Source organism: Elephas maximus, chromosome 13 (genome assembly GCF_024166365.1).
Source record: "Elephas maximus indicus isolate mEleMax1 chromosome 13, mEleMax1 primary haplotype, whole genome shotgun sequence".
Lineage (NCBI taxonomy): Eukaryota > Metazoa > Chordata > Mammalia > Proboscidea > Elephantidae > Elephas > Elephas maximus.
The window spans coordinates 31,343,000-31,360,887 of NC_064831.1; the positions used below are offsets into that span (position 1 = coordinate 31,343,000).

General features: G+C 34.4%; 1 protein-coding gene across 14 annotated transcripts in view; it reads left to right on the plus strand.

Moving 5' to 3' along the window:
- FBXW7 (F-box and WD repeat domain containing 7) overlaps window positions 1-17,888 on the plus strand; it is a 276,174-nt gene that overhangs the window by 236,248 nt on the left and 22,038 nt on the right. For 13 of the 14 annotated variants that reach the window (XM_049852735.1, XM_049852734.1, XM_049852737.1 and 10 more), the window contains 2 exons: window positions 11,889-11,971; window positions 15,017-15,158. In XM_049852735.1, coding sequence (XP_049708692.1) covers window positions 11,889-11,971; window positions 15,017-15,158 — 225 coding nt within the window. Of the gene's footprint in view, window positions 1-8,060; window positions 9,575-11,888; window positions 11,972-15,016; window positions 15,159-17,888 lie in introns of those variants that run through there. The other variant, XM_049852740.1, reaches the window with a different exon arrangement.

The following is a 17,888-nucleotide window of genomic DNA, read 5'->3' on the forward strand; positions in this document are numbered from 1 at the left end:
GTGATTCAGTGAATGCGTTTAGGAGGTTGTTACTTTTACTTACTTTTTTACCTTTTAGTTCTTTCCTTAGAACTTTTTTGGCATGACTAATGGCTAATTTAGGGAATTAATTACAGAATTTTAAACAATATTTGAAATGTCCTCACAGGTTATTTTACTATTAAAATACAAAATTTATGTATCACACCTATGGTAAATTTTTCTCAAGTCAGGTAAATACATTTTTAACATCACAAACAGCAGCAGTAAATATGGAATTGGGTTAAGAAAATAGAAGAGTAAATAGGGTTATAGGCCTTACATTGAGTGAAAATTGATTTTATTCCTTCTTGTTAAGTTCTTTTCCTGGGTCATATTTGCTTTCTTAATTTTAATTTTTCTTGAAATCAACTTTATTTTTTTATATTTTCCCGTGATATTTTCCTTACTTAACTGAAGGGGTTGCTGTAAGAAATTTCTAATAAAATTTTGATGGGAGACTTTCGGATATGAATTCAGGATATACTTACTGATAATTTATATCTGAATTGAAACATGAAATGTGAAGACGAGACTTTTCTGGATAAATCAGGGTAAACTTCATAGTGACTTATTAACTTTGTTGTCAGATTATTGCATTGGTTGGCTGACTTTAAAGAAATAATGAAAAGAATGTATTGATATATAGTATTAAGTCTCTTGACAGCTCTATAGCAATATAAATTTTAGAAGAGCAAAACAGAATTCCTATATTCATTGTATTCTTCTGTGGCTGTAATAAATAGAACTCTAAACTTCTATTATAGTGTACAAACTCTGGATATATGCATATTTATATATTTGCATATTCATACTTTCGTGCGTGTGTTTATCAGATCACTAACGCAGCGCAGTCTGCTTTTACCGTTTGTGTTAACGTTGTCATTGACTTGTGTCAAATCCTCAGGGCTGCATTTTTTTTAAACCCATTGCTGTCGAGTTGATTCTGTTTCATAGCGACTCTATAGGACAGAGTAGAACTGCCCTATAGGATTTCCAAGGAGAGGCCGGTGGATTTGAACTATAGACCTTTGGATTAGCAGCTAAGCTCTTAAACACTGAGCCACCAGGGCTCCACATTTTTGTGAAGAGAGTTATAAATACCTTAAACTCCAGGAAAAAGGAATATTTATGAAAGTATCAATTCTACAATTTCAGTTATCTAAAAATTTGTTTTAAAAGTCTCAGCTACGATATTATGATTTATAGTTTTTCTTATTGTAAACAAAATTAAATTATACATTATAATATTTAGTATTTGACTTTTTTTCTAAAATAAATGCAGTCGTACTTCAATATTTGTTGATTTGGATGGTAATTTCTAACTAAATCTGGATCACCTTGTTATATTTTACATACTTCTTGATATTTTTTGAACTAATTTGAGTGTGAGATCTGAGAGTCAGATGTATGTATGTATTACCCTGTTCTCTGTCTTAATTGACTAAGTTCAATGGGAGGAAGAGGAAGATTTCCTTAATTATACACTATCCTGTGCCTAACCAAAAGGTCAGCAGTTCGAATCCACCAGGTGCTCCTTGGAAACTCCATGGGGCAGTTCTACTCTGTCCTATAGGGTTGCTATGTCAGAATCGACTTGATGGCAGATGGCAACAGGTAACGGGTAAGGTACCTAACCTACTAAGTGCTAAATGTATGCTTAATGAATGAATAAATGTAGAAATAGTTTTTTGAACAGTACTTCCACCTACTTTCATTAGTGAAAATGTAAATGCTGGGCATACATACTATTTTAACTGATAATACCTGTAATGGAGCAGGTTTATTCACGTGCAATTTCAGTTCAGAATCTTTTCAAAGGAACACGCATGCATCTTAGAAAGTTAATGACAGTGGGTTAGAGAGGTTGCGAAAAGTTTGCTTCAGCCTCAGCATACTTGGCATTCTGTCTTTGATGCTGAAATTTCGAGCTGTCTCTAATCTGAGTTCTCTGCTCAGGGCAAGGCAGCTAACTGTGGTAGATGGTTTTCCTAATGTACTATCAGAGTAAAGAATGTTTTCATGATGATAATAAAGAAAATTACTCACAGAAGAATATAAACACATTATTGCACTAACATAAAATGGACACAAATATTTTTACATCTTTGCAAGGTAATGGAAAAAAAACAATAGTATTTGTAAGTATTATCAACTAATTATAACAGAATAGACTTTTTAGTAAGAAGTATATATATTTATGCTTTAGAGAAATGATGTCATGGTTGTTACTATTTGCATGTATGGTCAATCATTTTTAAAATACTGATCACCTGTTAGTACCTTTTTTTGCTCAGCCCCAGAGAATTCTTATTAGGAGGTAGATAGTAGGGGAGAAAGGTTTATAAAAAATAATGACAATGAAGTCTGATAAGTGCAATAATAGAAGAACTACATATAAGATGGAAATAGTAAACTCTGAGAGTCAGGTGAGGGAGAAAGTAATATATCAAATGGTTCTTTTCTCTGTGCTGACGCCATGTATAAAGATACATACGTCTCTGAAGATACATGATTCTCTAAAGACTGTCTCACTGTTTATATTTTTTTCACCACTTATATAGATTATTTTGTTTGTAGTCTTAACCACAACTTCCCCTTTTGACAAATTTAGTCATCCCAGCTGTTTGTTCAGAAAGAGCCATTTCTTGTATTCGCTCACAACTTAAATCATCCTGTCGTCATTATCCCCCATTATTTACACTCTGGGGTGTACATCATTATTGCTTTTGGCCTTTTTTTTTTTTCCCTCCTTGAGTTATTGTTATCATCCATTCTTTTCATATCTTAGCTCAGTGGAGTTGTAATGAGGGGACCATTGGGCCTTTGTTAGCAGATAGACTATATTTCAGGACCTCATTGTTGGTTGTTCCCCTTTACTGTATAGATTTTCGATAAAGCTCATCATTTGTCAATCAGCACAAGAAATACTTTTTGTAGAATGGGAATAATTATTGCTTAGCTGAAATCACATGCAAATTTAGTTTACTGTAATGAAAATATATTAAATACATTGATTTTTAAGAATTTACATGAAAAATATATTTTCTTTAAGCTTTATGACTGAATAATAGCCACCTTTTTTCCATGAATTTACCAGTTAACATTGTGTAAGAAAGAAAACATAGTGTAAAAAAAATATTTTTTTCTTTTTTTTTTTGTAAAGTTATTTAACATAGGTTGTAGACTGATCTCAGGTTTAAAATGTTTCTGTCTACCCCAGGAATAAGATAGGTAGATAGAGATACACACACAAAAAGGGCTCTCTCATGTCATCCTACTAAAAAACTTAAATCTCTCAGTAAACTTTTAAACATCTGTATAATAGCCAAGACTTGCAGAAATAGGAATGTGAGAATGATTTTATTTGCTTTCTTCATATTTAGATTATAATGACAGTAACAGATCAAAAATTTCATTAGAAATTCTTCAGAGAATGTTGAAAATCTTTTATTGTATTAATTTGAAATCCATTTAGAGACTTGGTTGACTAGTTTGCATATCAAATTCTTTTTTCACATTTCAACTTAACATTGTAAACAAGATTTTAGGGAGAATTGTTTAAATACTTGGGAAAATAAGGTCTCCAGTAGTTTTTATAAATGTATACATTTCTCAAATAGTAAGCACACTAATAAAAATCATTACTAGGTGAGAACCCCAGTACATGGGAGGCCTGGGATGGGAGAGTAACTTCTTGATATATACTTTTTCTGTGTATCATTTTGATTGTTGAATGGTACAAATGTTTTATCTATTCAGAAATGAAACATGAATATACATAAAAACCAAACCCATTGCCTTTGAGTTGATTCTAACTCATGGTGACCCTATTAGGACAGAGTAGAACTGCCCAATAGAGTTTCTGAGAAGTGGCTGGAGGATTTGAACTGCCAGCCTTTTGGTTAGCAGCCAAGGTCTTAACTACTGCACCACCAGGGCTCCAGGAATACATACATACCTACGTGTAAACAGAAAGGTGTGGGAAACAGGTTTTCTTGTAACTTCATGCAGCCATGAGCTTTTCTTTCAATACACAAAACTAAGATATTTCCTTCTTTAACCATCCTAGATTTTAAGACGATGTTTCTGGTTTATTAAAGTTGGTCTCTGTTCTCAATTGAGTAGATTTAATTTGAAAAGGCTAGTCCATCTAGAGATACTACATGATTTCAGTTGAAGGCAAAGTATATACTGTTAGGCCGTTACTGTTCCATTTGTCCTATGACAAGCTAGTTACCACTGGCAAGGAAATTTCAGATATTCATTTTATAATTATTTTCTTCAGATAGCCCAGAGCAGGGAGAAAATTGTTTTCATTTTAAATCATGGATGTTCTGTAGCCTCCAGAAATGGTTTATGGGTCCATTCCTAACAGTCGAATTTTTTTGCTGAAAGTAAAAGATTCCTATTTAGAAGGAATTTTCCTTTGAAGTGAGCTAATTATTTAAAAACTTCTACTGGGTGCATGTACGTATTGTTTATGAGGGTAAGAATTAATTTAAGGGATAAATAAGAGGTGTTTTAAAGGTAATAGTTGTTATGTGCTGTCAATTCAGTTCTGAGTCATAGCTACCCTGTGTGCAACAGAACGAAGCACTGCTGGGTCCTGCGCCATCCTTACCAGTTGTTGCTATGGCTTAACATTGTGTCAGCCCATCTAGTTGAGTGTCTTCCTCTTTTTCCTGGGTCCTCTACTTAACCAAGCATGATACCGTTCTCCAAGGACTGGTCCCTCCTGATAATGTGTAAAAAGTACATAAGACTAAGTCTGGCCATCCTCACTTCTAAGGAGCATCCTGGTTGTACTTCTTCAAAGGCAGATTTGTTTGTTCTCCAGGCAGTCCATAGTATATTCGGTATTCTTTTGTCCACACCATAATTCAAAGCCCTCAGTTCTTCTTTGGTCTTCCTTATTCATTATCCAGCGTTTGCATGCACATGAAGAGAAAAAAAAAGTTGTTTTTTTTTTTCATAGGCAATTGAAAATACTGCGGCTTGCATCAGGCACACCTTAATGCTCAAAGTGACATCTTGTGACATCTTGGCTTTTTAACATTTTAAAGTAGTCTTTTGAAGCAGATTTGCCCAGTGCAATATGTCGTTTGATTTCTTGGCTGTTGTTCCCACGGGTGTTGATTGTGGATCCAAGTAATAGGAAATCCTTGGCAATTTCAGTATTTTGTTCATTTATCACGATGTTGCTTACTGGTCCAGCTGTTAGAATTTTTGTTTTCTTTATGTTGAGGTGTAATCCATACTGAAGGCTGTACTCTTTGATCTGCATCAATAAGTGCTTGAAGTCCTATTTTGCTTTCAGCAAGAAAGGTTGTGTCATCTGCATATCACAGGTTGTTAATGAGTCTTCCTCCAGCCTTGATGCCTTGTTCTTCATACAGTCCAGCTTCTTGGGTTATTTGCTCAGCATATAGATTGAATAAGTATGGTAAAAGTATACAACCCTGACATACACCTTTCCTGTTTTTAAACCATGCAGCATACCCTTGTCCTGTTTGAATGACTGCCTCTTGATCTATGTACAGATTCCTTGTGAGCACAATTAAGTGTTCTGGATTTCCAGTTCTTTGCAGTGCTATCCATAATTTGTTATGATCTACACAGTCAAATGCCTTTGCATAGTCAATCAAACACAGATAAACATCTTTCTGGTATACCCTGCTTTCAGCCAGGATCCATCTGATATCAGCAACGATATTCTTCATTTCACATCCTCTGGTGAATCTGGCTTGAATTTCTGGCAATTCCTTGTCGATGTACTACTGCAACTCTTTTTGAATTATCTTCAGCAAAATTTTACTTGTGTGTGATATTAATGACATTGTTCAATAATTTCTGCATTCTATTGGATCACCTTTCTTTGGAGTGGGCGCATATATGGAGCTCTTCAATCAGTTGACCAGGTAGCTGTCATCCAAATCTCTTGATGTAGACAAGTGAGCACTTGCAGCACTGCATCCTTTTGTTGAAACACTTCAGTTGGTATTCTGTCAGTTCCCGGAGACTTGTTTTTTGCCTTTGCCTTCAGTGCAGCTTGGACTTCTTTCACAACCATTAGTTCTTGATCATATGCTACCTACTGAAATGGTTAAATGTCTACCGGTTCTTTTTGGTATAGTGACTCTCTGTATTCCTTCCATCTTCTTCTGATGTTTCCTCTGTTGTTCACTGTTTTGCACATAGACTCCTTCAGTATTACAACTTGAGGCTTGAATTTGTTCTTCATTTCTTTCAACTTGAGAAATTCTGAGTGTGTTCTTCTCTTTTGGTTTTCTATGTCTGGGTCTTTGCACACTTCATGATAATACTTTCATCTTGTCAAGGTGCCCCTTGTAGTCTTCCTTTCAGCTCTTTTACGTAATTTTTTTTCCATTTGCTTTAGCTACTCTCCAGTCAAGAACACGCTTCAGAGTCTTTTCTGTCATCTATTTTGGCCCTTTCTTTCCTGTCTTTTTAATGAGCTTTTGCCTTCTTCATGTATGATGTCCTTTATGTCATCCCACAACTCGTCTGGTCTTCAGTCATTAGTGTTCAGTGTTTCAAATCTGTTCTTGAGATGGTCTCTAAATTCAGCTGGGGTATACTCAGAGTAGTACTTTGACTCTCGTGGACTTGTTTTAATTTTTTTCGGCTTCAACTTCCACTTGCATATGAGTGATGGTGTGTTTCGCAGTCGGCCCCTGGCCTTGTTGTGACTGATATTGAGCTTCTCCATTGTCTCTTTCCACAGACGTAGTCGATTTGATTCCTCTGTTTTCCATCCAGCAAGGTCCACATGTATAAAAATAGCCACCGTTTATGTTGTTGAAAAAAAGTATTTGCAATGAATAAGTCGCTGGCCTTGCAAAATTCTATCATGCCATCTTAGGTGTTGTTTCTGTCTCCAAGTCCTTATTTTCCATCTACTGATCCTTCTTCTTTGTTTCCAGCTTTCACGTTCCAGTCACCAGTAGTTACCAGTACATCTTGATTGCATGTATAATCAATTTCAGACTCCAAAATTTGGTAAAATCTTCAGTTTCTTCATCTTTTGCATTAGTGGTTGGTGTGTAAATTTGAATAATAGTTGTATTAACTAGCCTTCCTTGTAGGCATGTGGATATTATGCTATCACTGACAGAGTTTGTACTTCAGGATAGATCTTAAAATGTTCTTTTTGACAGTGAATGTGATGCCGTTCCTCTTCAATTTGTCATTCCCGGTATAGTAGACCATATGATTGTCTGATTCAAAATGGCCAATACCAATTCATTTCAGCTCAGTAATGCCTGGTGTCTCTATGAGTCAGAATAGGTAACTGTAGGGTCACTACGAGCCAGAACTGACTTGATGGTGTCGGGTAGTACTTAGAATATCTATCTTCAAGCATTCCATTTCATTTTTGACTGTTGCCAGTTCTCCTAGATTCATACTTTATACATTCCATGTTCCAATTATTAATGGATGTTTGCAGCTGTTTCTGCATATTTTGTGTCATGGTACATCAGCAAATGAAGGTCCCAAAAGCTTTACTCCGTTCACGTCATTAAGGTCAACTCTACTTTGAGGAGGCCACCCTTCCCTGGTTATATTTCGAGTGCCTTCCAACCTGAGCGGCTCATCTTCCAGTGTTCTGCTGCTATTCAAAAGGTTTTCACTGGCCAATTTTTTAGAACTAGATTGCCAGGTCCTTCTTCCTAGTCTTAGTTTGGAAGCTCCGCTGAAACCTGTCCACCATGGCTGACCCTGCTGGTATTTGAAATACTGATGTCATAGCTTCCAGTGTCACAGCAACACAGAAGCCACCACAGTACTACAAACTGACAGACGAGTGGTGGATAAGACAGTAGAATATATGTATGTAGTATAATAGAGTTATTATCTTATTTTGATTTATGTTTTAAAGTAAAAAACATTACGTTGACTCAGTGTCTTAGTTATAAAAGTAGACATTTTTTTTTTTAATTATAATACTTGTTTTTGCAGTATTCATAATCATTTTCCTAAAGAAAGTCAGTTACTGCCATGGCAGAGAGTGGTAAAATGTTATAAGTCTAAATAGTTTTTTGTTTTTTTTTTAATGAAAAGCTTGCTAAATACTTTAAATAACTACAGGCACACAGTTCACTTATAATAAAGGCCACTAATGGGGAGGGTAGGAGTTAATTAACTAGACCCTTAATAATGGGTCTTTCTAGTCCAAGGAATCTTATAATTGCCTCCAAAGCTAGTTGTATAGCAAGTTGCAAGATGAAATACCTAGACTTGTGTAGTAACCATTTTAAGGAAAAGATTGCCTTCAGGCAAATTTTGGTGCCTTTGGTGCCTTTATTATTATGTAAAATAACTTTTTAATGATAAGCAATACAAATTGTTAGAATAATATTGGAGGTAGAAGTCCAGTGCCTCCTGATTACTCAAGATTGGGTTAACAAATAAGGAGAAGACTGTCCAATGGGCACAGTTTTTGCTCTTTTGGAGAAAATGGCACCTTTCAGTGAAACTTTATACTGTTAGGTAGTGCCAGTTTGTTCATCTTAAAAAGGCATTCTCATGATTACCAAGGATTGATGAAGTGTGCGTTAATTTTCTTGAAAACGATGTTTAAAAAGAATAAAATGGAAGTCTAGGGAATGTTTCATTAAATCTTAATATAAGAAACGTGCAGGTTGAAATAACTTATATTACGTAATTTCTGCAGTTGCTGTATCCTCCAAGCTGGATTACTTTATTGTCAGTCCCCACAAAGAATATTTAATTTTTCCCTTTGGGATTGCCCATTTTATGTCATCGAGGCTACCTGAAAAATCTGATCAGTCTGTACCAGGACTACAATAGGGTGACAGTTAGTGAAAATGAGCTGCTTTGCCTCTGTTGGGGAGACCATATGAAAATACATAGCATTTTTAAAAAACATTTGTGGAAATATTGCTTGCTGTTTAAAACTCTTCAGATATGCTGGTTTTACAAAATACAAAAATAATCTCCTAAAAGTTTGAAGGGGGGGGCTGTCGTGTGGGGGCAGTCTCCTTTGCTGCCCACATCCTCCCTCTGTTCAGTGCGTTGTATGCTTACGGGTTCCCTGGAGCAGATCACCATATAATTGATGTGCAGTCTGCATTGCTGAATCCTGGACTGCACCATTCTGTGTTCAAGGGAAGATGTAATCTGATCCCTCTGCTGCTGAGGGAGGAATCTGTTCAGTCAAGGCTTTGACAGGGCACAGTCTCCTCCAATAATCTTCTCGGTTCTCTCTCATTATTCCCTGGAGTTCTCCTCAGTCAAGCTGCATGTATGTATGTGTGTCCCGGGAAGCGGTTTGATACTGAGCTGCATCTGCTTTTACTGTGGAGTTTTGTTGCCGGTTCTCCTTCCTAATCTTCCTTTTCTGACGTGCCTGAGCATGTCCACATTAGAATCTGTGACATACCTACCTGAAAAAGGTTTATATTGTCAGAGACTGCCAAGCAGCCGGACACACGGGGGCACAGAACCACTGAAGGGGAAAAATACAGAAAACATGGGTTTCTACGGCACATTAAAAATGATTTTTTACAAAGTAAGTAATCTGTTTTCTTCCTGTGTTGTGTGATTGTGTGTGTGTGCCTGCCTGAGAAGGAAAATCTGTATCATCAGAGATGGCTGCAGTATCCTCTAATTTTGGTGGGTGGCTGGATGTCTGGTATTCTGTTTTATATTGTGAATGTAAGCAAATAATGGAAAGACAATGTAAGCTGTAAAAAGCTTTAAATTGAAAATAATCGTAGATTTTAATGTGAGAATTTTCATCAGAAATATATTCAGACTTTAGAAATCTGGCTCCGTTAAATGCTGACATGGAAATATTCTACCCTTAGTTGGTTTTTAGTGAACGTTTTTGCCTTCAATTTTTCTATACACTATATATATAAATATTTTTTCTTTTTTCTTTAGTTACCCTTATTGAAGTGTAGACTTGCTGGAATATTTGGGATTTATATTTAAAGAGATCGTTTACTTTTTGTGCCTCTTAAAATACTGCAGATTTTTTTGGTTCTAAAGTGAGTATTTTCAGTAAACAGTATAACAGAAGGTGCTTTATTTTAATAAAATATTTTTAAAATAATAATCCTTCCCCTAATTTGTTTAAACATATGTATTTTGGGCATTTTTATTTATTGAAGGATTTCTAAGATGGAAATAAAGTTTGCCTTTAGTGGCAAATGGCATTTGCACCAATGTATTTACAAGATATCCTGGGACATTCTGAAAGCCAGTGTTACAGACTTAATTAGAGTATCAGAGTTTCTCACAATAAGTACGAAAATACAAATCTGTGGCAGTTATCAAAAAATGAGATTTTTAAAGCAATTGATACTGACTGACCTCCCGAAGGGATTTGTGTGTGCGTGTGGTATATACATGCAAGCACGTGGGTACCTATGTATTGCAGCTTTTTATTTATTTTTGGTTTTTAATTAAATTATTTAAGGAGAAGGAAAATAGTGGCTTTTGAGGAGACTCACTTTAAAACAATTTAATGAGTATAGAAACTTCTGAAGGGATGAAATAAGAATTATTCTATTTCTGTCCAATACGTAGTTCAGGAGCTAAAGGTGTAAATTGTGGATGATGAGCTTGTTGGACCACAACCTCTAGTCCCTAATATAAGATCATCTTTGTATTTTGGAAAACTTTACGCAGGAAGATAAAAACATAGGTGTTATTATCCACAGTGTGGTTCAAAAAGAGTTTTAGTCTCTTTGGTTGTCTTTGGTATTTATATTGTAGCATACTGTGTTATAATGTTTTCCATGTGAGGCAATAGGAAGAAAAATAAGGCTGTTGCAAAGCAGGGTTTTCACCGTATTATAAAAATGAGAATAGCTGTCTGTCACTCTCTTTTTTTCCCCCAGAACTTAACTGCTATAGTAATTAATTAGCGGACACAGATCTGAGAGAGATTGTTGAAACAGAAAAAGTTGAGTCTTAAATAAGATCTCATTTTCTAATTTATATATATATGTATAACTTACATATATATGTTCTGGTATATATATACACACAGAGATGACCTTAGTTAATGGATAGCAAAATATAAAAATGTCAATATTGCTATTGACAAAATGTAATTCTGAGTATATTTATAACATAGCATAACATAATGAAACCCTTTAAAACTGTAGATGTTGGGTATACCTTATAAAAAGACATAACTTGTTCTTTTTAAATCTTTTGTTCGTGTTGCTTTTCAAGTTAGAATATTTGGTCCTGAGTATCTGTCAGTAGAACTATATTCTATGTATATATCAATTGATTCCTTTTTTTCCCAGCTTTATTATACTCTCTCCAGATTTATTTATGTTCTTTATCCTTTTATAATAATGTGTTTAAAGTTCAGGTACTGTGTCACTTCAGTTCTTATTTCCTATTTTGAAATTTTGAATTTTGTTGTTTATCTTTTTTAAAATAGGTTTTAAGGGAAAATGAAGATCAGTGAGGAAGGCATATTAAATACGGCTCTTTACTGTGTGGACTAGCATGAGATTTTCCTGTGTTGATAATTAAACTAGAAAATGTGGAAAGTATATTATTCTCAAAGAAGATATATGATGAATACTAATTTTTAAATCACTATATGTTGTTTTTCTGAACAAAATATTAAGGGAAGATTCACCTTTCCAATGTTAAGAGTAAAACAAAGTAGAACTAATAGAAGAAACTATGAGACATTTATTTTCTATATTCAAAAAAAAAAAAACTATGCCTAATTAAGATCATGGGCATATCAAAATTTGAGTTTATTTTTTTCAGTATTACCAATGCTAACTTAAAATTTGATAGTTGGGCAGGTGATTTTATCTTAAACATATCTTATTTGTTTTACTTTATAGATGAAAAGAAAGTTGGACCATGGTTCTGAGGTCCGCTCTTTTTCTTTGGGAAAGAAACCATGCAAAGTCTCAGAATATACAAGGTAATTTTAAATATAATTGATTCTCTCATTATTCTCATGTTTCTTTAAAGAGCTGATGATTCTGAAAGCTTTTCTTTCAGTTTATCCTCATACAATAATAATGTTACTAGTACTCTTGACTGTTTCACACATTTGAGATCATTGGAAATTGGGAAATACATAATTTTAAATTAGGGAAAAGAAGAAGGACTACCACTGTGGGTTTATATTTTGTTACTTATACATTGAAATAAGAAACAGAAGTCCTCTTATGAACAAATTTAAAAATCACAATTTTTAAGGAATTCTAAAAAGTTAAACCCTAAAACATGAATATGAACAAATGTGTCTTGTTACTATAGCAACGGCTATTCTAGGGTAAATGGGTATGCAAAATTGAGGATATATTTACTAGCAGTGAAGTAAACCTCACAATTACTAACCAAATCTTATGAAATCATTGTGTTAGAAATCCCCTTTATTTGCTTGGTAGATCTTATGTTTTTAACACATAGATTTCTTCCCAAGTAAGATAGTTTCCATAACAACTAAATACAGTTGTGGTCTTGTTTCCTGCTTTATTCCATCATTTTTGGATTTTGCATCAGTATAAAACTTTTCCCACTCTCATACTAATTAGGCTAACTTAAGCACAATACCTATTACTCAGCCAATTAAAAATGGCTTTAGATGTCATTTGGAATTCGGTATTTTAAAATTTAAATGACAAAAGTAGTTTGAGGGCTTTTTTTTTTTCTTTTGCACAGTTTTCACTTCTTTAAATAACTGATTGGAAGTTAGCAATAGAAATCAAAAGAATTTCATGATTGTGATGTTCCTTTTTTCCCCCCACAAAACACTTTGATTTAGTAATTTTTATTTTTATGATGCAGTAAAATGAATTTCTCTGACATCATTTTTTGATTGAACGCTGTTACTGATTGCATCTCTTCCTTTCAGGAACACGGTTCCCCCCCGCTCCTTTTCTCTTTGAGTTGTGGAAAATATTTCTTTTAAATATTCTTTTATGAAATTTAGAAATCATAATTAAAATAGTTTTTGCATACAGAATATGCAGAGATGATACAGAAGAGAAGATAAAGGTATCTTAGTTATTCAGGAAATGGTTTTTTTCTGTGTGCCTTGCCCATGTTAACTCTTGTTCTCCCCCCTCTTACTCCTTGCCTTTTGACAATTTCACTGTATTTTGGCACTTCCACCAGAGGGTGTGAACTGATAGACAAGTAAAACTCTATTCACTTCTTTTTCATTTTTCTTTCTAACCTTGATAAAGCATTTCTTGGGTGAGAAGGTTAAGTTTAATGTTAAAAATATGCTATTTGCTTACTGTATAGATTCTAATCAGCCATATAATTTTGGTCTCTTATTAACAATGATTGAAATCAGGACAAAGGTATAAAATTATTCAGTTGTTTTTAAGTCAGCTTATAAAGGAGAACTGATTTTTTAATTACAGAACACATTTAGTAAAATTATTCTTTAGTTCCTCACTTTTTGTATCAGGAAAGCAACTGAAAAGGCAAAAGTTTAATTTTTACTCTTTTAGCATATAATCTCGCTAAAGCAAAATTAGACCAAATAGCATATTTATTTCCATGTGTTTTGGGAGACTTTGTCAGTTACTAAGATATATATATTTGATGTTTTATAATATTTATGACAGATTTCCTAATAATGAGAGAAAAGTATGATTTTCAGTCTCTTTTTTCTGAGAAAATGTATCTTATTTCACTTCAGAGAAAAAGAAAATAGAACCTAGCTTCGAAATATGAGAGGGAAAAAAATAGATTTAATTGTTCAATATTAGAGATTATCTAAGTATAATATTAAAAAGATCTAAAAGGTGGATATGAATTTTTTTCATCTGATGTTGGAGATGCATATTTTTAGCAAAATAATGAAATAGGCTAGATAGAAAATATCAGGGGAGTTCTTGTCATCAGTAATTTATCAAAGTTTGATATTCAGCTATTATGATACAATTTATATATATATATATATTTAGGATTTAAAACACTTTGTTATCATAGCCCAGTGACAAGGATTGTTTTACAAATGTAATTTTCTTTACCAAACCTCCTTGTTTTGATGTCTCTAAAACAGAGATGTTAACTACTTACCTTTAAGTTTAAATAATTTAATTAGATGCTGAAATTATAAAGTAAAAGATTGACATATTAGTAGCAGAATTTTAACTATTTCAGCTATTTATTGGTCATTTTTAGGAGATTTAGATATTGTGTTTTTTTTTATTTTTTTAGAGCCAAGTTCCTGGGTTTTGGGTAGAGATAGATTGTCTAGTCTTACTCTTGTATCTTACTAGTGACAAAATTGAATCGTCAGGGGTGTTTTATTTGTTTTGGTTTGTTTTAACTATCTCAGAGCTTAAATTATTGGATAAAGGCATTTAGATTATGTTATTTAATTTTGCTTATAAATTCTCAAGACTTACCTATTTTGAAGAAATGTAACCTTTTAATCAAGGTTTTTTCTTATCAAATATCTAGACTAAGCTTTATCAATAACTGTCGGAACTTGGAGAGAGCTAGATAAATGTTATAAACAATTCAGAAGGCATCTGGGGCAAACTTAAGGAATAATGTGACTGGTGAAGTCCAGAACATTTGAACATACTGCTTTACATCTGAGCTTATAAAAACATTAATTAAGTTTTTCACTCCTTTTTATAAAAAAACTTTTATCTTTTATTTATGTTACTGAAGACCAGTTACAGGAGTAGTGGGACCTGTATGTTCTAAGGAAATATTTTAATATTATTTTCATGCACCAATCAAAGTTTTGTCATGGAGATTCAGTCATTTGGTTGCAGTTAGCATTGCTGGGATAATAACAGGTGGTTATGTGGGAGTGAGGAAACTAACTCTAAGAATAGCAGAATAGGCTTTGTGTACCTCTGCCCTTTGGGAGTAAGCAAATAAAAGTAATAATTGGATTGGTGTTTGAAATATGCCAGATCATCATTCTCCTTATTGAATTAGAACCTCTTAATATCTGTCTTTGCTTCCACTGTTACATTTCTTGTAGTACTACTGGGCTTGTACCATGTTCAGCAACACCAACAACTTTTGGGGACCTGAGAGCAGCCAATGGCCAAGGGCAACAACGACGCCGAATTACATCTGTCCAACCACCTACAGGCCTCCAGGAATGGCTGAAAATGTTTCAGGTGACATGTCTAAACACAGCACTTGAAATGCTTTACTTAATCGCTACAAAAAATAAAGGGTTATTTAGCCATAAAAAAAGAATGAAGTACTGTTACGTGGTACGTCATGGATGTATCTTGAAAACATTATGCTAAGTGAAAGAAGCCAGACTTGAAAGGCCACATATTATATGATTGCATTTACACGAAATGTCCAGAATAGCCAAATCCATACAGACAGGAAGTAGATTAATGGTTGTCAGCTTAAAGGATATGGGGAGGATAGGGACTAACTGCTTTAATAAAAAAAACACCATTGCCGTGGAGTCAAATAGGTACGGGGTTTCTGTCGGTGATAATGGAAGTGTTCCGGGACTGGATAGTGGTGGTGGTGGTTGCACAGCTTGGTAGCTGTGCTGGAGACCCCTGAGGTGTGCACTTTAAAATGGTGGCTTTTCTGTTAATGTGAAGTAGATCTCAATTTTTTTAATTTTTTATTAAAAAAATAGGGTGCTTATTTTAATTTTGAAGTGTAATAATTAAGGTAGTCCAGTGCTTAGTTCGTATAACTGTGCATTTGAATTTCTTTTATTTATTTTTTAAGTAATAAGACCCTTCTTTTCTCCATCACATTTGGGTTTGGGGGATTGCTGACTGTATCTATGTTTCCTAAACTTCATTGCTTGGGAGCTAGGCAATTAGAAATAATATGTAAGAACTCCACTAATTAGTCACTGGCAGTAACTCATCTGTCACTATCCTAGAGTTGGTCCAGCTTCTTGTCATCAGTGCCATATTGAGGTGTGGCTTATGGCGGTCAAATTCTGATTCTTATTGGTACTAACACTTTAAAGCCTTGGAGATTTTGCTGAGAAGATGGGCTACAACAAAAATTTTCATACTATGAATTTTATAATTTACGAGCCAAACCAAACCCATTGCTGTTGAGTCGATTCCAACTCATAGCAATCCAATAGGACAGAGCGGAACTGCCCCATAGGGTTTCCAGGGAGCGGCTGGTGGATTTGAACTGCTGACCTTTTGGTTAGCAGCTGAACCCTTAACTACTAACTGCACCACCAGGGCTGTACGTAACTTATGATAGTGATATTAAATTGATGTCTCTCTTTTTTCAGTAAGATAGTGCCTATAAATCAAGCTTTTAGAGAAAAAAACTGGCATAGATTAAGCCCTTGATTAATTATTCTTTGCAAATAACATGTATCACGTAAAATACAGGTATCTCTGATGCTACCATATCATTTAAGATGAATATGTTTCATTACCTCTGGCTACTTGAATGCTTAGATATTTTATTAATGCGTAAGAGAAATGTGGTTGGGAAAGAAGATACTTTATTTGATTTTTCAGATTTTTAACATGTTCATTTATGTAAATCGTATTATATTTTAAATACCAGGGCAAAAACTAAATAAATACTCCAATTTTTTTTCTTCCGTAGCTGGAAAACTCACTTGAAGCAATGTTACTTGTTTAAATGGATTTTAAAAACTGCTTTCTACTTGTGAGGTGTTTTCAGAAAAACTAGGATAACCTTTTTTTTTTTTTCAGTTGATAACTGAGAAGTTAGCAGTAGTTCTCAACTGGTTGTGATCCTCCCCCCCCCCCCCCGCCCCTACCTGGTTCAGAGAAAAATCTGTCTCCAGACATTTTTGGTTGTTACAGCTGGGGGTGGGATGGGAAGAGGGGGAGGACACTGTTGGCATCTAGAGGGAGAGCAGTATAAAGCACAGCTTTCCACAACAAGGATGTATCCCGCCCAGAGTGTCAGTAGTGCCCAGGTTGAGAATCTCTGGGTCAGAGGAATGAAAGGTTTTTTTTTTGTTTTTGTTTTTACTTCTGTTAAAATGATATAAACCACTCCACATAAAAAGATTTTTCTTTCCTTTTTTTAGTTTTCATTGTCATTTGTTGTTATTCCTAACCCAGTTTCTACCTCCCACCACCAGTTCCGATTCATAATTAAAAAAAAAAATTCAGCTAATTTTTCTCCTGTGCATGCATTAGAATTGTAAATTTTTCATGTTGTCACATCCCTTTAAAAATTAAATTTTCCATCGAGGAGGAAACCCTGGTGGCGTAGTGGTTAAGAGCTACGGCTGCTAACCAAAAGGCAGGCATTTCAAATCTACCAGGCGCTCCTTGGAAACCCTGTGGGGCAGTCCTGCTCTGTCCTATAGGGTCGCTATGAGTTGGAATTGACTTGACGGCAGTGGATTTTGTTTTTTGTTTTTTGTTTTTTTTTTTAATGAATAAAAGGTTAAAATAAAACTCAGGTATTTATCCTCATTGAAAAAATACTTTGGATTCTGTCGGATTAAGCCAGGGAGATGGGGATGTTGATGTGTGTTGCCTTGCATGCACACTTGTGTAGCATGGATACTGCAGCACTCAGGGTAGAGCAGAAACTGGTTTCATATCATTTTTACAAGAACAGACCAACATAATTAAGAATTACACTATTGGTAATAGTTTGAATTATCATCATTGTAGACAGCCTTCAGAATATGTGTTTTATATGAAATGCTGTATTTCTTATCAGAAGGTAATTCAGGATAAATTTTATTTTGTATGTAGTATGGGCCCATTTTTCTCCACTGTTCTACATACTGTTTAGTTAACTTGTGCTTTACTTAATGAAAAATATCCAAATATTCCTGCATACTGTATTTCATCAAATCTAGGACACCACAAATTGTTAGATGCATCCCAATGTCAGAAATGTTAATT